A 17,312-nucleotide genomic window follows, 5' to 3' on the forward strand; every position below is an offset into this window, starting at 1 on the left:
AAAAAAATTACTAATCTAAATTTTTACTAAGTTATCTTTATAACAAGAAGTTAAAGTGTCTCACATGTATGGCAATGGTAAAACCTTTAATGCACTTTTTGGGATCTGCTAAACATTTGCCATGAAAATCTCCCCCATCCAAAAAACCATGAACACCATCTAAAGCAACACCTCCAGGAACAACTCTAACACCACCATGAGCTGCCATGGGTCTATTGCCTGCCATACCAGACTTACTAGTCTTTAACAGCGGCCAAAAGAACTTTGGAGTTACTAAAAATTCATAAGTGTTTTTTAATACTTTTTGATTTCCATTTTATTTCCACAGAGTCTAAGTTTGGTTTAAGCCATCATAAAATAGTTCCTTGAATTAAAACTAAAAACCATAAGTTAAAATCTTTATCAAGTAGAAGCTTTTCATCAAGCAGAAACTTTTATTACAAAGGAAAAAACAGTTTTAACAACAAAAGTAGTTTGAAATATTTTTACATTTAAAAAAACTAACCAGGTCGTAAGCCACCTTTTGCCATATCATCATAAATATGACTAGGAGATGTTTCTGGCCTTGACATTAAACGAGCAACTGGGAGTAAAACTCCATCACTATCCATTCCATCTATTTTCTCTGGTCGAGGACCTTTCTTTTTGCAAACAAATTTCAGTTTTTCTGCACAAGGCTCATCATGCCACTTTCCACCATCAACCATTGATGTACAGCTCAGTCCACCATTGGTAGGAGCTTTTTCTGCCCAATTTGTATATGAAGAGGTCACTCGATCACTCCACATCCAATCTCCTTCACTCTCACGATCATTAAAACCAATCCAAAAGGACTTTGATGAATGTACCTATAAAGTCAGGAAAAATTACAAAACAAATGTCAAAAAAATTACAAAACAAATATCAAAAAAATTACAAAACAAATGTTAAAAAAACATACAAAACAAATAAAAGACATGAGGAAATCTAAGACAAGAAAAGAAAAAGACAAAAAACTGGTAACAATATAAAAAATTAATTGGACAAGTAAAGGCTTACTATTTAATTTTTGACTTGATGAACTTTTAAATTAAAACTTACTTGGTAGACCATTGTCTGCTCATCTTCACTTGTTAAACTTGCTAAATGAGAATGATTTTTCTCACATTCATGCTCTGCATCTTCCCATCCCAAAGTATTTTCAAAAAGTTTATAGCAACCATTTGCAGAATTTAGTTTTAAACTTTTCCAATCTTTTGGACAAACTAAAAGAAACATAAAATTATAAAAAGCAATACAAGTGATTTCCTAACTAACTACAAAACATATTGTAAAAAAATTTTGAATGCCATATCTGCTTAAACAAAAATCTAATACTCTTAAAAAATCAATAATTGAAATCTTACCTTCATTTTTCCTTTTGCATAAGAAAGGTTGTTTCTTATTACAAGGAGCATCCTTCCACAATCCCTGATCAGCCTCCATATAAACACAATCAAAGCGTTTACCATCATTACCCTCTGCATTACTACCCCAATTTGTATAGATACTCTTACTACCATCTGTCCATTTCCAATTGCCATCCATACCTAAATTTTTTCTTTTTGTTAGTAAACAATGTAACAAACAAAAAGATTTCCAAATCATTAATAAAGAAAATCTGAAAAGATCAGTAATACAACATCTTCAGCTTATGTCAATGTGAGGCATAAGCCTGAAGAAGAAATTATTATCTAACTTAAAAAAAAAAAGCAAGATCTTGTTTCTTGTCAACCTTTATCTCGGTAACCAATCCAAAACTTCTCATGTATATTATCCTGAAGATACCGATTTTCATAGGCATTTAAAACACTAAACAAATCTCCCTTTAATCTTCGACATTCTGCAAGCGCATCATCAAATGTTGCCTTCACTTTCATTTCTTTATAACAAAATGTTCCAAAATCTCCACGGGCACCTTCCCAATCATCCCCACAGTCAAGGTCTGGCTGCTGCTTTATAAGATTTTTACGAACATCTTGTCCTATTGGCTGTTTTTTTACCTCTGACGTAGTTAGTGATAAGGGTGTCACTGTATCACCAGGTTGAATAAGATAATTCCATCCATTACTGGGCCCTAAATATATTTAAGCAATTCATTATATTGGCCGAGTTTCTTGCAGTCATATAGTAATAAAAACTGAGTATAAAGTAAATAATAATAATAATAATAATAATAATAATAATAATAATAATAATAATAATAATAATAATAATAATAATAATAATAATAATAATAATAAAAATAATAAAAATATTAATAATAATAATATTTAACACTATTGTAAGTATTTAAATTTTTTTATTTTTATTAAAATCAATAAAATAGTAATAAAGGTTTAAAAAAGACGAGAAATGTTCATCATTGAATGGTTCAATGAATGAATATGAAAAACAATGAAAAGTTGACCTTAAACATACTGCCACATACCGCTATCTAAGTGTTTGTTTGATAAAATTGCACTTCGAGATATTGGCTTTGTATTTTGTTCATACCTCGCAGCTCCAAGCTTTGCAGAGAGTAATGAAGACTCTTGATTACTGAATAAAGATTGACTTGGCATTTGAATGAACCGGGGATCATTTAGAGCAGCAGGGTTACTCGGGATAACAGCACTAGAATACTGTCTCCATGAATATGGAAAATTGCTGGTTATAATATCTCTGTTAAAGTTTTGATTTGCTGCATTTTGATTATTTTGAGAATTACCTAAGTTTGAATTCAATGACATTAACAGGTTCTTGTTTACAAAGTTTCGCATATACAAAGGCTGGTTGTTTACTTCATTTAATCCAGTTTTTATAACATTTCGAGATGAGAAAGGTGACTTAGGGAATTCCATGAGCACAGATTTATCTCTGTCATCTTTTAGATGAGTAATAGCTATATCTTGGGATGGAAAGTTCTCAAACAAATTTTTGTTTAATACATTTTTTTGACTGGTAAATTTTCTTTGATCTAAATCAGATGTTGGACTTTCTCTGAACATTTCAGCTTGCATGATAGTCTTCTTAGTGGAGGTATATTTAGATGGGATTTTGTCACGTGGAGATGCACTTTCCACAAAGAATGCATGGTTCACTATGCAAATAATATTTAACAAACTTAAAGAAAAAGTGAACATTACTATTCATGTTGAGATGTTTGTTATGTAAGCATACAAGTACAAGGATTAACTTGTTATGTAAAATGTTTCAAACTCCATGTTACATGTCATGAATGTCAATTAAAAACTAGTAGTTCGTAAGAAACAGTAAATTGTTGAATGAATTGTGTTAGAGATCTTCAAGTATTTTAAATATACTGTGTAGAGTCCCTGTATTGGTAATAAGTAAAACAGTTTTTTTGTGCAATTCTGTTGTTGTGTGAGTAGTATCTGTTTTCGTAGAAAGTCATATTTTAGTAATCAAATTCATTCAAAAAAATATTTATGTTTGAAAAAAACTCACATGGATTTTGATGATAAGAAGCACTTTCTTTTGATGGAACTGAAAAAATAAAAAATATAAAAAATAAAAGTATTACATCTTTGTTTTATCAGTTTGTAATAACTCAAATACATTTATTATTTCATTAGTAAGTAAGAAAAAATTTTTGAAAAGAACCTGCATTACAAAAAATCAAAAAATTTCCAGTTTGTTTAGTAAAGTTAGGTCGTAAAAAAAATAGTTTATTAAAACAAATTTAATATAAAAACATGCAGAGTTCACAAAAATCCAGTCATAAATTTTGTTTGTGTACTTTATTTAAAGATGTCATGTTAAAGAAGAATTAGTGTTTTCTGTTAGAATTAGTCATGTCAAAGTTCTTACTATATTAGCCTTTTTTTTTTTTTTTGCCAATAATTTCATATTAAAAAAAAAAAAAACAGAAAAGGATATTGTGAAACACACTATGTACTTATATCAGTTTTCTGTCATTATTATAGCGATTTTGTCAGGGTTTGCAAGCATGCACTCTTTTAATGACATTTACCACTCTTGCTGTGTGCAGGACTTTTATTTCTTTTTGGTGCCTTCTTATTGTGATTAATTGGAAGAATGTTATCATAAAGGGCATCATCAAGAGAATCTTTGTTGCCTTCACTTTGAAGAAAAGATTGCAGAACTGTTTCTCGGTCAGTGGGGCCAATTAATGATTGTAAAGGATATTTTTGCTTCAACAACTTTTGTGGTGGATGTAAGGAGTGACTCGTATTAGAAGGATATCTGTAGTAACCACTGATTGATCCTGTTTTCATTATTTGACTAAGAATGGTATCAAATTTGTTTTTCTTTAAAGCATGCTTAACTATATTTTCAATTGATTCAGCATGAAGTTTGGGCATTGAAGAATGCAGAATGTATTTACTTTCAGAGGGAATCTTTCTTCTATTAAATAACTTTTCTGTAGAAGTTGGTTTTTTAAAGGGATTATACTCATAAGAGGAAAAACTATTTTTATAGGACATTAAGTTTTTACTGCTAAAATGCTTTTGTGTTGAACCAATCTCAGCTTTATTGATATGAGAAATGTTAATAAATTTATTGATATTGTGGGGATATTGCTTGGAAAACATTTTCCCTGGAATAGATTTAATTTTGTGTTTAACTTTTGACTTTTGTGAATCAAATATAGAAAATTTATCTAAATCATATTCTTCTTTATTATCATGGTAAGCTGGGTTTCTATTAAAATTGATATGAAATTTATGGCTTTTAAATTTAGAACTGAGATTAGAATCATCATTGGTTTCAATTAAAGAACCCTTTTCAGTTCGTGGAAGCTTTAACTTCTTCTGAGTTGAGTACTCCACTTGTTTCCAGGGATTATTATCTTTTTTAATTGAATATTTAAAAATATGGGCATTTCCAGACACTTTTCGTAAAATAGGACTTCCTTTAATTTTTCTTGTAACAACAACTCTCATCTCTTTTACCAAGGGTCTTGGAACATTAATGAAATCTAAATAGTAAATAAAAAAAATGCTAAAAATTTAAACTAAAAAGTTTTTTAACTTCCAACCAAACACTAGTCAAGAAGTAAACAATAAAATGAAAATTTGAGATCATCGATTAACATTTTTTAGCTGTTTGTAACCGTAAATTATTAAGGCAACTCACTTGGTGATGTTCGTCAAGTAGATGCAGTCCGGAAAGTTGTCACATGATAAATGTTTTTTTTTCAATTAAAACTCTGGTTACATTTCTGCAGTTCCACAATAAGCATATAGGAGATGTAACACGCACAAACAATGAAAATCATGTAGTACGTTGTTTCTTGTCTTGTTGTAGACATGCATATATATATAGCAAGTATTTGTAAATGTTTCAAGTTAACTCCTTTCTAATTTTACAAATTAAAAATAAGCAAAATAAATTTATTGGATGGTTATCTATTGTGTATTATATTGATTTTATGAAATGATTTTATTTAAAATAAGTATTCGATTTTATGGTTAGTAGCTCTCAGTTTTGTCAAATTTAATAGTTTTGTTAAAACATATGGTTTCTAGTTATGCTGGTGTTGTAAGTAGAGCTTAACCTTCCATCTGTAAACAGATTTCAGATAAAATTTATAATTCTGTAATATTCCACAGATAATAAAAGAAAGACTTATTATTAGAAAAAAAACTACTGTCAGTATCAAATAAATCCAAGTTGTTTAAGAGAAGTTATCCTTATAAACTATAAAAATAAAATACCTGAAGAATCAATATTAGATTCAGGCAAGGCAGATGCTAACTCTGACTCAGGATTGGGACGCATCCAATTAGTCTCTTGAGTTTTTCTCATTTTTGTAAACATGCTATTAAGTCTACCAGATGTAATAGATTGTTCATCATTATTTGATTTTCCACTCTCGGGAGTAAGTGCTGCTAAGTTAGACTGTAAATAATTCTCAGAGGAGTCCTGCTGTTGCTTCACTGAGTTTTTTATGCCACTAGATTTATTAACGCTTGTTGAAGCTTTAGAAGTATCTTCTGATAACTTAGATTTTTCATTTTTGAGGAGATTATGAAGTGTAGTGAATGACTTATGAGCAGCTAAATCTTCCCCACCACCTGAACCAATGTCAAAAAAATTGTCTACAAAAATAAGAAAGAAAGAAATTCAAAAGCAACATGTAGAATATTAGCCGAAAAGGATTAAAATTCTGAAATATTACAACAGAATATTTATAAATACTTAAATACCATTATAAATGCTATTGCAAATACTCTTTATTGTTTATACAAATATTTAAATATCTCTAGATATTTAAATATTTAAAAAATAAACAACATTACACTTTTTTAATATATGTAAAGTATTTATTATGTACATTCTCATGCTCAGGCTAATTAATACACTCAGGTTAATTATTATATTCAATATAATAATTAACTAATTATTAAAACTTTCAAAATAAAACCAAATACTTTGGATTTAACTTCTTCATTTAACTTTATAAACTGCTCAAAAAAATGCTTTTGGAAATTGTATTAAGAAATTGTAAAGTTAGCATAGGTTGTTGCTGCATATATTTTGATAATGGAATTGATAATGGAAATGAATTTAAGATACAGGAAATGAAACTTTAATATATTGCAATAAAAATAACAGCAATAAATGAAAATTACAATCAGTAAAAAAATTGTGACATGTTACACTGTTTTTAATTGAAAGCTGCAAGTAGATTAAAATAAGAAATTAAAAAAAAAACTGTAAGAAAAACATAAAATATGGATTTTAAAATATAAAAATTTGTAAACAAATGTCCTTTCTTACTAAGAAAATTAAAGTTTTAAAGTTATTTTTTAAAAAAAGAACAAGAATGATAATACAAATGATATAAATATATTTCAGTATAAAAAAATTCTAGTTTTACAATATCCATGGACGAACAATTTAAAACTAAAATGTGAGTCAAACATTCAGATTTAAGATTCTAACAAATTTGTATAACAATTAATAGTTTAAAATAAAGGGTTATGTGCATTTTAGTGTTTACTGCTACATGAAGCATCTTTAGAAGTCATCAATTATCTTTCTTGAAGAGCCAAGTGCGACTTCATTGAAGTCTTATGGTAAAATGTTCTATTCTGTTTTTAGCTATTTTTTCTCAGTGCAGTTTTCATTAGGCTATTTCTTGAAACCACTGGGCCAGACATTTTGTCGTCTACCAATATCATCTAGAATTGTATGAAAATTTTTTTTTAGATTATTTAGTTATCTAAAAGTGAAACAACGCACAAACGCTAACTGTAAAGACAAGTAATGTTAAGTTTTTTGTTCCGTCTTGCCTGGTGGTTTCAACAATAGCAAACAAAAAATAGGACAGGAATAAAATGCCAAAGATTCCATAGCATTGTCATTGTTTTAGTTAATGTTTGTGCGTGGTTTATTAGCTGTAGTGTAATCAGTGAAAAAAAAAAAAAATCTTTATAGGCAAGCTAACAGGCTATGAAGTTTAGGGAAAACTGATTAATGCAAACCATGAAATTTGAATTTTTTAAAATGGAAGCCATGAGTTCAAAATGGAACCAGAATGAAACAGCACTTATTTCAATGAACATGAAACAATTTTAAACTCTGTATGACAAAAAACAAAACATTATACATAAAAACAAAAGTACCTATTAGACAAACAACTTGAAACTCTAAACATAAGAATAACTTACTTTTTCCTGTCTTGTCGCCTGACCCTAAACCAGATCCTTCATCCGGACCATTCTCACCATTTTTTACAGTAAAAAATGCACTCAACATTTTGCTCCCTTGAAGCAAAAATATGTATTAATGAAAATATCAATTTTAAAAAAGCAGTCGAATTTTGATAAAAGTAAGAAAATGTTCACTCACTTAAAGAGTTTTTCCCTGGCTGATTTTCAGTTGAAACAGCATCTTCATGAGCAAAAGCAGCACTTGCTCTTGGTGCTGTGAGCTGATCTACTGTAAAATCTAATGGTGAAGAAACTGCTGCATGTTCTTCAGAAAGAATGGGTGCTTCTGGATACTGTAAAAACCCAGGTTGCAAGTAAGTTGGGGAAGGATACTGCATTGCTTGAGGATATGAAGGTACATTCAAAGGATCTATAAATGCTGTATTTGAGTCTTTTTGTTGGGCATCATGAGAAGCTTCTGGTTGAGATGAAATAAGGGAAGCAACATCATTTTCTTTTACTTTATCATCAATAGGCAAACCTTCTGCATTCAGATGATGGACTTTTCCACGTTTTGATGCTATTAAAGTTAATGGTACTTTTTAAAAAAATGTTTTATACTTTTTTTTAATTTATAACTTTTAATTTTAATTCACAAACAAACTTAGCCAGTTAAAATTTATTTTTATCTTTTCAACAGTTTTTAAAAAACGTACCATCTTCTGGCTTATATTTCTGTTCAGCAGGTGATACTTTCATAAGAAAAATAGGAAAAGAATGATCTGAGGGAAAACTAGATCGCTTCCTTGGATCAGCTATAGGTTCCATAGATGCACCAGGTGGCATATTTCTTAAATACTCATAAGGATCTGAAGATGTATTCATTGTTTTAACCTTCATAATTTGACTCTTTTTATATCTGCTTTGTTTTGAAGAGAATGGATTGATTTTTCCAGTTTCAGAGTAATAATCATTTAATGTAGGTTCTACTCCAGGAATATCAAACCTTCGCCTAACAGAATCAAGGCTATCAGCATTTTCTGTATCAAGAATAGAGTCTGCTTCTTTATAAACATCTGTGGAAAGTTTTAAATATTTTGGAATAATGCTTTTTTTATCTCTCTCAGTTTTGGTTACAAGGTTAGCAATTTCCATATTTTGGTTAATAGTGTTGACATAAACATTTTCAGGATGAGGTATACTTGATCTTTGATATTCAGTCATATCAAACTGTGCTGGTTTTGGATATTCACCTGCAAGTTCTAGAGCAGCTGATTCATATTTAGCTAATGCATTTGCAATGGCACGAAGATCAATCCTTGGATATCTACCAGCAATTACAGCAGAGTTAGCATTTCCATCCTGTTGACTTACCTCCTGTTTTTTGACTACTGCTGACTTCTTTGGTTGCTTGTTTATTACTGCACTTTTTACTGGTTTAACTTCCTTTTTTGGATTGCTTGTGTTTTTTGATTGTTTGTTTTTCTTGGTTACTGAAAAAGCAAAGAAAAAAAAATCAAAAAACAAATATTTACCTCAATTATAAAGTTATCTAAATTTAAACATAATTCTGTGTGAATAAACTTTACCTGAACTTTTAACTTGGACTTTTTTCTTCTTTTCTTTGGTTATTTTTTCATCATGTTTTTGGCTTTTTGAACTCACTGATTGTTTTTTTCCTAAACTTTTTTTATTCTTCGGTTTTGAGTTGTTAGGAACATTAGCTATATGCTTGGAATTATTAATCTTTGTGGAAGCTGGTTTTGGCGATTGTGCAGTAGTGTTAAAAATAGCTTTATTTTTTACAGAGGGAGTTTCAATTGGTGAGTCACCTGAACCACTCTCTAATTCATCTCCATTTTTATCTGCAAAAGCTAATGATGAGACAGGAATAATGCTCTTTTTTACCGGTAGTTTAAACTCACCAAATTCAAAATTTGAAACTAAGTGTTTCTTAGCAGGTATTTTGTTTCTTTTTTTCTTTTGAACAGTAACAAGGTGGATCTTTGCCTTAGGTAATTTTTTGGCAGTACTATGGAGTAGTTTTGTATTATTTTTTTTTAACAGAATTTTAGTAACATTCAAAACTTTTGGAGTTACAGAGACAAAGCCTGATCCTGACTCTCCACTATGACCACTTCCATGTTCATAATCATACCCTGATCCACTAGACCCTGAACCACTTCCTTCTCCATCAATTCCTTTATATTTGCTCTTTGTATTTGGAGCACTCCTTCCTTTATCTGATCCTTTGTGTTTGATAGCAGTAGCATTCCTTTTTTCATCAGACTTATCATGCCTGTTCACAGTAACTGTTGTAATTTTGATTGCTACAAAATGAAAATAAATAATTTTTAAAGTAAAATAATATTTTACAGTAGAATATCTGCAACTCTCTTTTATTAATACAGCTTTAGCCTTGACAGATGTAAAAAACTATTTGATCACTAAATCCTTAAAAAGTACTTTGATTAAAGATATAAATTTACTTTAGCATTCACTTTTTAGATTTCATCAATTTATTGAAAGCTTACAAAGTCAGTTACAAAAATGTAACATCATTTTAAATAGTCACTATTGATTATTTTAATTTAATATTTTTTTTATCTTACAAGGTATTTTTTTGATTAATTAAACTGCTACAGGATATTTAAAATATTAATTACCAACACTTGTAAATAAATAAAAAAGAAAAAAAAGAAACAAACCCTCTTCAAAAAATGATCATTTTATGGAGCATGGCAGAATAATGATCAGAATAATCATAAAACTAAAACTTTAAAGATTAAAAATTATATGATCAACAATGATAATGGTAATGGCAGTCATACATATTTTTTGTGAGTTCTGTGTAGTAAAACCATCTCCTGAGCCCATCTCTTTGGAATCTACAGAATCTTCAGTTTTGCTTACTATTTTGGGATTAGATTTTGAACGAGCTGTAACATCAGAAGTTGTGTTTTTAGCAACTGCTGTTTCCATAGATGTAGGAAGAACAACTAAATTGCATAAAAGAATTTTGAACTATAACTTTAAAAAAGAGAAAAAATCATTTTACTAAATATTTTAATCAGAACATTCACATTTAAATAAAATTACATATTAGGATCAAGAAGAATGCTGACAGTAGCATAAAAATTTGAATTTCTTTTTAAAGAATGAAGTTTTGTTATAGTTACTCTAATTACTACTGTGATAAAAAATTATGAAGAAGATAAATAAATATATAAGTAAATAAAATATATAAAATGTTTTGAAAATTTTTAAAATATATTCAAATGGATTAACAGACTTTAATTTAAAGTGTAAACTTCTGAGAAACTGAAGTAAGAATGCAGTGAGCTAAAATTTTAAAATCTCTATTTTTTGTCTCCAATCTTAAAAAAAATAATCCTGATGTAAGGAACAAAAAAGGTTCAAAAGAAAAAAACTGAAGAGTGACGAGTTTTTTTGAAAGAATAAGGAATAATACTCAACATATAATAATCAACACACATATATGGAAGAAACTACAAACTGTTAATATACTTACTACAATGAGCACATGACTTGCGGCACTGAATTTTCATAAGATCAGGATAATTTATACAGTAGTTGTTCTTTGCAAACTCTGAACATACTGGGTATTGATCAGTGCAAGGCTCATCTAAAATAATTTGATAATTTGTTAACTTATAACAATTTATATTCATTTTTACTAATACTTTTATTACTTCTACAACTACAGTTTTGAAAAAATCATACTTGAAGAAGCAACACTTTGCTGAGTCTGACTTTGAATGATAGGCGGAGAATAAATTGGTTGTACAATATCATTTCGAAATGCTTGCTGAATAGCACTCTGTTGAACATTAATTGGAGCATATTGCATAAAGTTTGCATATTGTGGGACTTGATACTGTTGATATTGAGGGTAAAACAAACTATTTAATTGCATTGAGGGGATGTATTGACGCTTTTCTTCTTTAGCAACGCTTTTCTTCTCGACAACTGCTGGTGCAGGAATATTTGTGAATATAGTGTTAGGAATAATACTTTTTGTTACAATTACTTGATTACCTTCAGGAATTTTCATTTCAATGTTATTAGAAGGATGTGGAATTGAACTTCGAGAAACTTCCATTTGTTTTTGAGCTTGTTGTATTGATGCAACAGTTTCCCCTTAAAATAGAAAACAATTTGACTTTTAACATCATTATGTTTGTTGAAGAAAAGATAATTTACTACATTTTTTTTTACATTTTAATCTCTAAATATCTATAATTTAAACAACAAAAGTACTTAAAAAGATTATTTAAATGTTACCATATTCTGCAACATGAGGAACTATTCCCATCAGATTTTCATTTGGAGAATGAACTCTAAGTTGAACTGGAAAAGAGCTACCCTGAGCATGTGGAACATCGGCTTTCTTATCCACTGCAAAATAAATAACATGATAAAAACCTTTAAGGATACTGCCATCTATTAGATTCTACAAAATTATCATATATATTATATAAATATACTATAGTAGATGTTTTATAGTAACATATTGTACAAGTTTTGAATATGTATAATGCCTAAGTTTTTTAATATTAGTTGTAACTGCTTTACAGTCAATATTATTCATTAAAATGTAAATTACTGTTAACTAATAAGTTTATCAGTTATGTCAGCAACATTCTGTTCATGTCGTCATAAATTAGTTACCAGTTAATGGTATAATATCTTCAAAGATGTTGGGCAAAACAGATTTTTTACTCATTGCAAGTGGTTTATTAATAACTGAGTTAGATTTTTCATACCATGGATACCAAGGAAGAAAAGATGCAACAACTAAAATGATTAAATAGAAATATTATTGTCATTTCTTTTTCTATGGTGTGTGCTGTTTAAGTATGTCACTTGTGTTTTATAGTAATATTATAGAATTAGTATTACAGCATTAGCAACAAGTATGTACTAGAATCACTGTGAATTGAAGGTGTAGTATTTAGCCATATAAACCATCTAAGTTGTTGGTATACTGATAACTGATATGTATTCATAAAGTGTAAGGTGTTATGATGAGTGTGCCACACAAAATTCATTAATATTTTAAAAAAACTTTTTCAAGAAAAGATTTTAGTATACACACAGATTTCATTGACAAATATGTAGATAATTTGTATGTCTGTAATGTAGTTTCTATTTTTTGAACATTTACAGCTCATATCCACATTTTAAATTATAGTGACTGAGTTAAGGAAACGTCAAGTATCCGTTGTTTTGTGTAAAGTGTTTGATAAGTATTTATTAACATAAACAATTTAATTAAAACATCCAAACCAATGGCTCTCATATAACACTGAAAGTGTTAACCAAACACCATGATGAAAACTAACCTTGCTGAGCACCAGGACTAGCAAGTGGTAAGAAATTAGAAAACAAGGCAGATGGGTTGACTGCTGATTGAGACGTATCCAGTACAAGAAGAGCTGGATCATTATCAGGTATAGGGACAGGTTTACTGATAATTGGCTCATTGTTATTGCTATTACTATTTAATGACATCAACTCTGGCAATAAATCTGTATCTCGTTTCCGTTTATCACTGCTCTCTATAATTTTTTTATTTAAGTCACTTTTATGCTGATCATTTGGTATATATATTGACCTATCTGTCCTGCTGTTTTCCTTATCAGGAGCAAAAAGAGAACTGAGTACTGGATCATTCTTCAAGTCGGATATATCACGTTTTGCTAGGGAAGAGTAAAAATCAAAAGAAAAAAAATAAAATGGCTGAACTAATTTGCATGCATTCAATGTTTAAAATATAATCTTAGATATGAATAAATATAGATAAAAACTTTGTTAGCATAAAATGAAAGTAAAAGTGGTACTGCCTCAAACTTTCTCAAATATAAATTTAAGTGTATCTGAATTTTTTTTTTTTTTTTTTTCTTTCAAAAAATATTAGATTGCCACTCTATAAAGAATATTTTCTCAAATATTTTGTCATATCTTTATCATCATTATTTATGCCAATAAAGAAATTTTTTGATTTTTATTCAAAAACTTAAATGGCTTTAAATAAGAATGAAAAAGCACTTGGTATTCTCATTAAAGTTTTCTCATGAGAAAACTGCAGTTTTTTTTCTTACTTTTTAAATAAATAGTCAATCATTTAGTTATGTTCTGAATATTTACTTTGAAATATATTTAACTGTTGAAAATATATTTTTTAAACTGAATATATATATATATATATATATATATATATATATATATATATATATATATATATATATATATATATATACATACATACATATATATATATATATATATATACATACATACATATATATATATATATATATATATATATATATATATATATATATATATATATGCATATATATACATGTATGCATCTATGTATGTATGTGTGGGTGCGTGCGTGCGTGCATGTATGTATATATGTGTGTTGTTTTAATTACTATGACAACTGCAGTGAACCTATCTTCGAAACAATGTTATTCATCCGCTATTTGTTTAACACCGAGTTCATAAAATTGATATCAATAAATGTGGTTGCAATTTACAAAATTAAATAATTTGATAAGTTGCTTGTGAACCTTTAAAAAAAAATTATTTGTTGAAAGGACAGTAAAAATTACATCGAAGTAATAAAAAAAACCCTTTAATATAATTGGGTTAGTTTTCGAAACAAACTCAGGCCGGTCGTCAAAGGTCAATGAAATACCATAAATACATTCGAAAAATAAATTCGAGAAGTCAAAATAAATACGAATTTTTTTGTAACGAAAATTACAGTAAATGTCATTAAAAAAATTGGAAATGTTCTGAAAACAAGTGGTTATTATGACCACTTTTCGCGAAAAAAAACCTTTTGTTAAAAAAACAATAATATCAAGCGATTAAATTGTCAAAAGTCATGCAAATTAGGTTTTTTGCAATAAAGAAATTTGATTAGAGAAGATCAAATTAGAATATTTTTTTCTTTAAAAGCATCGAGTCCAAGGCAAGCCAAAGCCAAAGCCAAAAAAAGCCAAATTTGCATGCATCAGTTTGAATATTGAATCCAGGTTTTCCAGCATGACAGTGTTAATTGAAATGGTTCTAAGCAAACGTCAAAAACGTTCTTGAAAACCGGCTCGATATTCAGATCTTGAACCAAATGAACACGTGAGAATGTTAAGATTGAAAAGTTTGAGACAAAAAAAAAATTAATAATAATAATAAAAATACTGAAGTTATAGTAAAAATCGCTCAATCCGCACCAAATCCAAGAGATTCGAGAAAGAGAATCTAACATGAGTAATAAAATCCTCATGAATTCATGGTCATATATATATATATATATATATATATATATATATATATATATATATATATATATATATATATATATATATATATATATATATATATATATATATAGGGTTTATAGGATCAAACGATATAAAAAATTTAGCTTAAAATTATTTGAACTTTGGTATAGACATTAAATCTTGAGCAATTAATGTTGGCCAAGAAACTCTTACATGAAATTCTTACCTTTGGATGTTCCATGTGATAATCCACAAAGTGTAACAATTAAAATATACTTAAATATTATCATAATAGTACGTCACAGAGAGCAACTAAAAAGAGAAAAGTTCATTTCTAATGGAGAGAAAGAAAAACAAGTTCATTAATGTTTCAACGCAGAGAATAATAAAAAAAAAGTTAACAAAATTTGTAGATTGTTAAAATGTTGTTGATTCCAACTATCCGTCATACGTCTTCTTCTCTCTCATTAAAAACCATTTAAATAATTAGTTTAAACATTTCATAAGGTCACTGCCGTCCTCACGCTACTTTTTTATTAAGTTAATGAAACGGATTATCATTGGTTGAAAATATTAGGAAATTTACCTTTGTGTTCTATCCAACATAGATGTATGCGTAATGTTGTGTCTAAGAAACTAAACGTAAAAACTACATCAAGTTAACAACTTTTGGACTTTCGCTTTTTATAGAATAAGTTTTGCACGTTTTTTGCTAGTTGAGCTCTTTGCAAAAAGTTATGCACAAATGATATCATAACGAAACGATGGCTTCAATATAGAGCAATCAAGCGTGCAACCTTTCTGAATACCATCCACCCGTTTCTTAATTTGTTTTTTTTTTCGAAAAATTCGGGGGGTCAATTAATCTATGTTCGACAAACAATTACTTAAACAATTAAAAAAAAAATTAATTTTGAAATTCTCCATCGTAATTAAAATTGGAAAAACTAATTAAATTTGTGATTGGAAGAAAAAAAATTTTTAATTATATAAAAACACATTTAAAAGAAAAAGTAATGAACATAAAAAGCCTTAAAAGGAGCTTGTAAGATAAAATATTCGTCCTTAAAACCTCCTGTTACTCAGCGTTTTATTTATGCGTTTTCCAGATTTTAAAGCCGTTATTCTAAAATACAGCTGTAAATTTCCAATACCCAATTTCAGTAGCACGCTTAAGTGAAACAAAAACATGCCAAACAGGCTTTGAAAGGTTCACTTGAATTGTCTATTTTGACGCCACTAGCATTCAAAACATAAGATTTGTTACCACTTCCATTTTTCCCAATTATGAAGACACCTTACGTAGAAGCTAGTTTTGGTTTTTAAAACTAGTTTCTTTTAAAACTTAGAATTAAATGGACGTCTTTATGTCGTTAATGAAATTTTTAAAAATTAAACTATTGAAATATTTCATATTTAAATACATTGATTTTAAACAGCTTAAAATTCAAATAAAAATTAATTTTATCATTCATATATTTAGAATCTAACTGAAACAGCTGAAAAACCTTTCATTAAACCCAAGGTAGGACAGAGTGGTGAAAAAATGGACAAAGAGATAAAATTGACCAGCGGTCCCCATTGAATTGAATCTATTAAATCAAGATGTTTTAAACTGAATTCACCAATAGAAACATTTAGAAATTTTACTGATTTAACGAGAGACTAAATTAATTACATTTAAATACATTATTTTTACTTAGATATACAGTTAGAGTGATAAGTATCCGAATCAAAAAATTTTATTGTGAAAAATTAAACTTTTTATTTAAGGAAAAAAATAAGCTTTTGATGAAAACTTTTTCCAATTATTCTAAAAGCAAATTTAATCAAGAATTCAGATTAAAAAAAAATTATGTTAATAAATTAACATCATTTTTTTTTTTTTTTTTTTACTTTATTACATGAATTCTTTGCTTAAAATTTAATAGTACATTCAAACTTAACAAATTTTCAACGTTAAGTAACGGGACAAAGCAGTTGAGATCAAAATTTACTCCACTTAATTAAAATTTGAACTTTTTTAGTATCGACTTGGGCCACCATTAACTTTATTGACTTTTACGAGTCAATTTTGCATTGTTTCAATAAATTTCTTTGTCGTATCAATTTGAGTCCAAACTTCTTGAAGAAAGATCTTTAGTTTTTCTTTCTTTTTTTCTTTCTTTGTGCGCCAGCTTTTTGATCCAGAAAAGCCCACAGGTATTCAATTGAATTGAGATCTGGACCTTGACCCGGCAATTAAACCTAAAAAACTCTTTTGTTATCTTTGAAACTTGCTTTGGGTCGTTGTCTGCAAATTTCCAATTATTGAGTTGAGGCCTGAAGATTTTTATTGAGAATGTTGGCA

At 28.5% G+C, this 17,312-nt stretch overlaps 1 protein-coding gene across 11 annotated transcripts in view; it reads right to left on the reverse strand.

Moving 5' to 3' along the window:
* Positions 1-15,765, reverse strand: part of LOC145185513 (uncharacterized) — a 29,783-nt gene extending 14,018 nt beyond the window's left edge. For 4 of the 11 annotated variants that reach the window (XM_080061464.2, XM_080061457.2, XM_080061450.2 and 1 more), the window contains exons 1-21: positions 15,549-15,761; positions 15,189-15,274; positions 13,010-13,366; positions 12,336-12,461; positions 11,949-12,062; positions 11,388-11,804; positions 11,176-11,289; positions 10,475-10,642; positions 9,233-9,973; positions 8,360-9,136; positions 7,843-8,223; positions 7,662-7,757; positions 5,703-6,086; positions 3,995-4,963; positions 3,469-3,507; positions 2,450-3,100; positions 1,754-2,095; positions 1,386-1,568; positions 1,081-1,244; positions 506-848; positions 65-273 (exon numbers count right to left, since the gene is read on the reverse strand). In XM_080061464.2, coding sequence (XP_079917590.2) covers positions 65-273; positions 506-848; positions 1,081-1,244; positions 1,386-1,568; positions 1,754-2,095; positions 2,450-3,100; positions 3,469-3,507; positions 3,995-4,963; positions 5,703-6,086; positions 7,662-7,757; positions 7,843-8,223; positions 8,360-9,136; positions 9,233-9,973; positions 10,475-10,642; positions 11,176-11,289; positions 11,388-11,804; positions 11,949-12,062; positions 12,336-12,461; positions 13,010-13,366; positions 15,189-15,252 — 6,639 coding nt within the window. In that variant the 5' untranslated portion in view covers positions 15,253-15,274; positions 15,549-15,761. Of the gene's footprint in view, positions 1-64; positions 274-505; positions 849-1,080; positions 1,245-1,385; positions 1,569-1,753; positions 2,096-2,449; positions 3,101-3,468; positions 3,508-3,994; positions 4,964-5,121; positions 6,087-7,661; positions 7,758-7,842; positions 8,224-8,359; positions 9,137-9,232; positions 9,974-10,474; positions 10,643-11,175; positions 11,290-11,387; positions 11,805-11,948; positions 12,063-12,335; positions 12,462-13,009; positions 13,367-15,188; positions 15,275-15,548 lie in introns of those variants that run through there. The other 7 variants (XM_080061505.2, XM_080061486.2, XM_090078518.1 and 4 more) reach the window with 7 other exon arrangements.
* Positions 15,766-17,312: the final 1,547 nt, after the last annotated feature.

The sequence above is a fragment of the Hydra viridissima genome, unplaced genomic scaffold (assembly GCF_058129835.1).
Source record: "Hydra viridissima isolate aposymbiotic clone 2 unplaced genomic scaffold, HvirCarnegie_v1 scaffold_2, whole genome shotgun sequence".
Taxonomy (NCBI): Eukaryota; Metazoa; Cnidaria; class Hydrozoa; order Anthoathecata; family Hydridae; genus Hydra; species Hydra viridissima.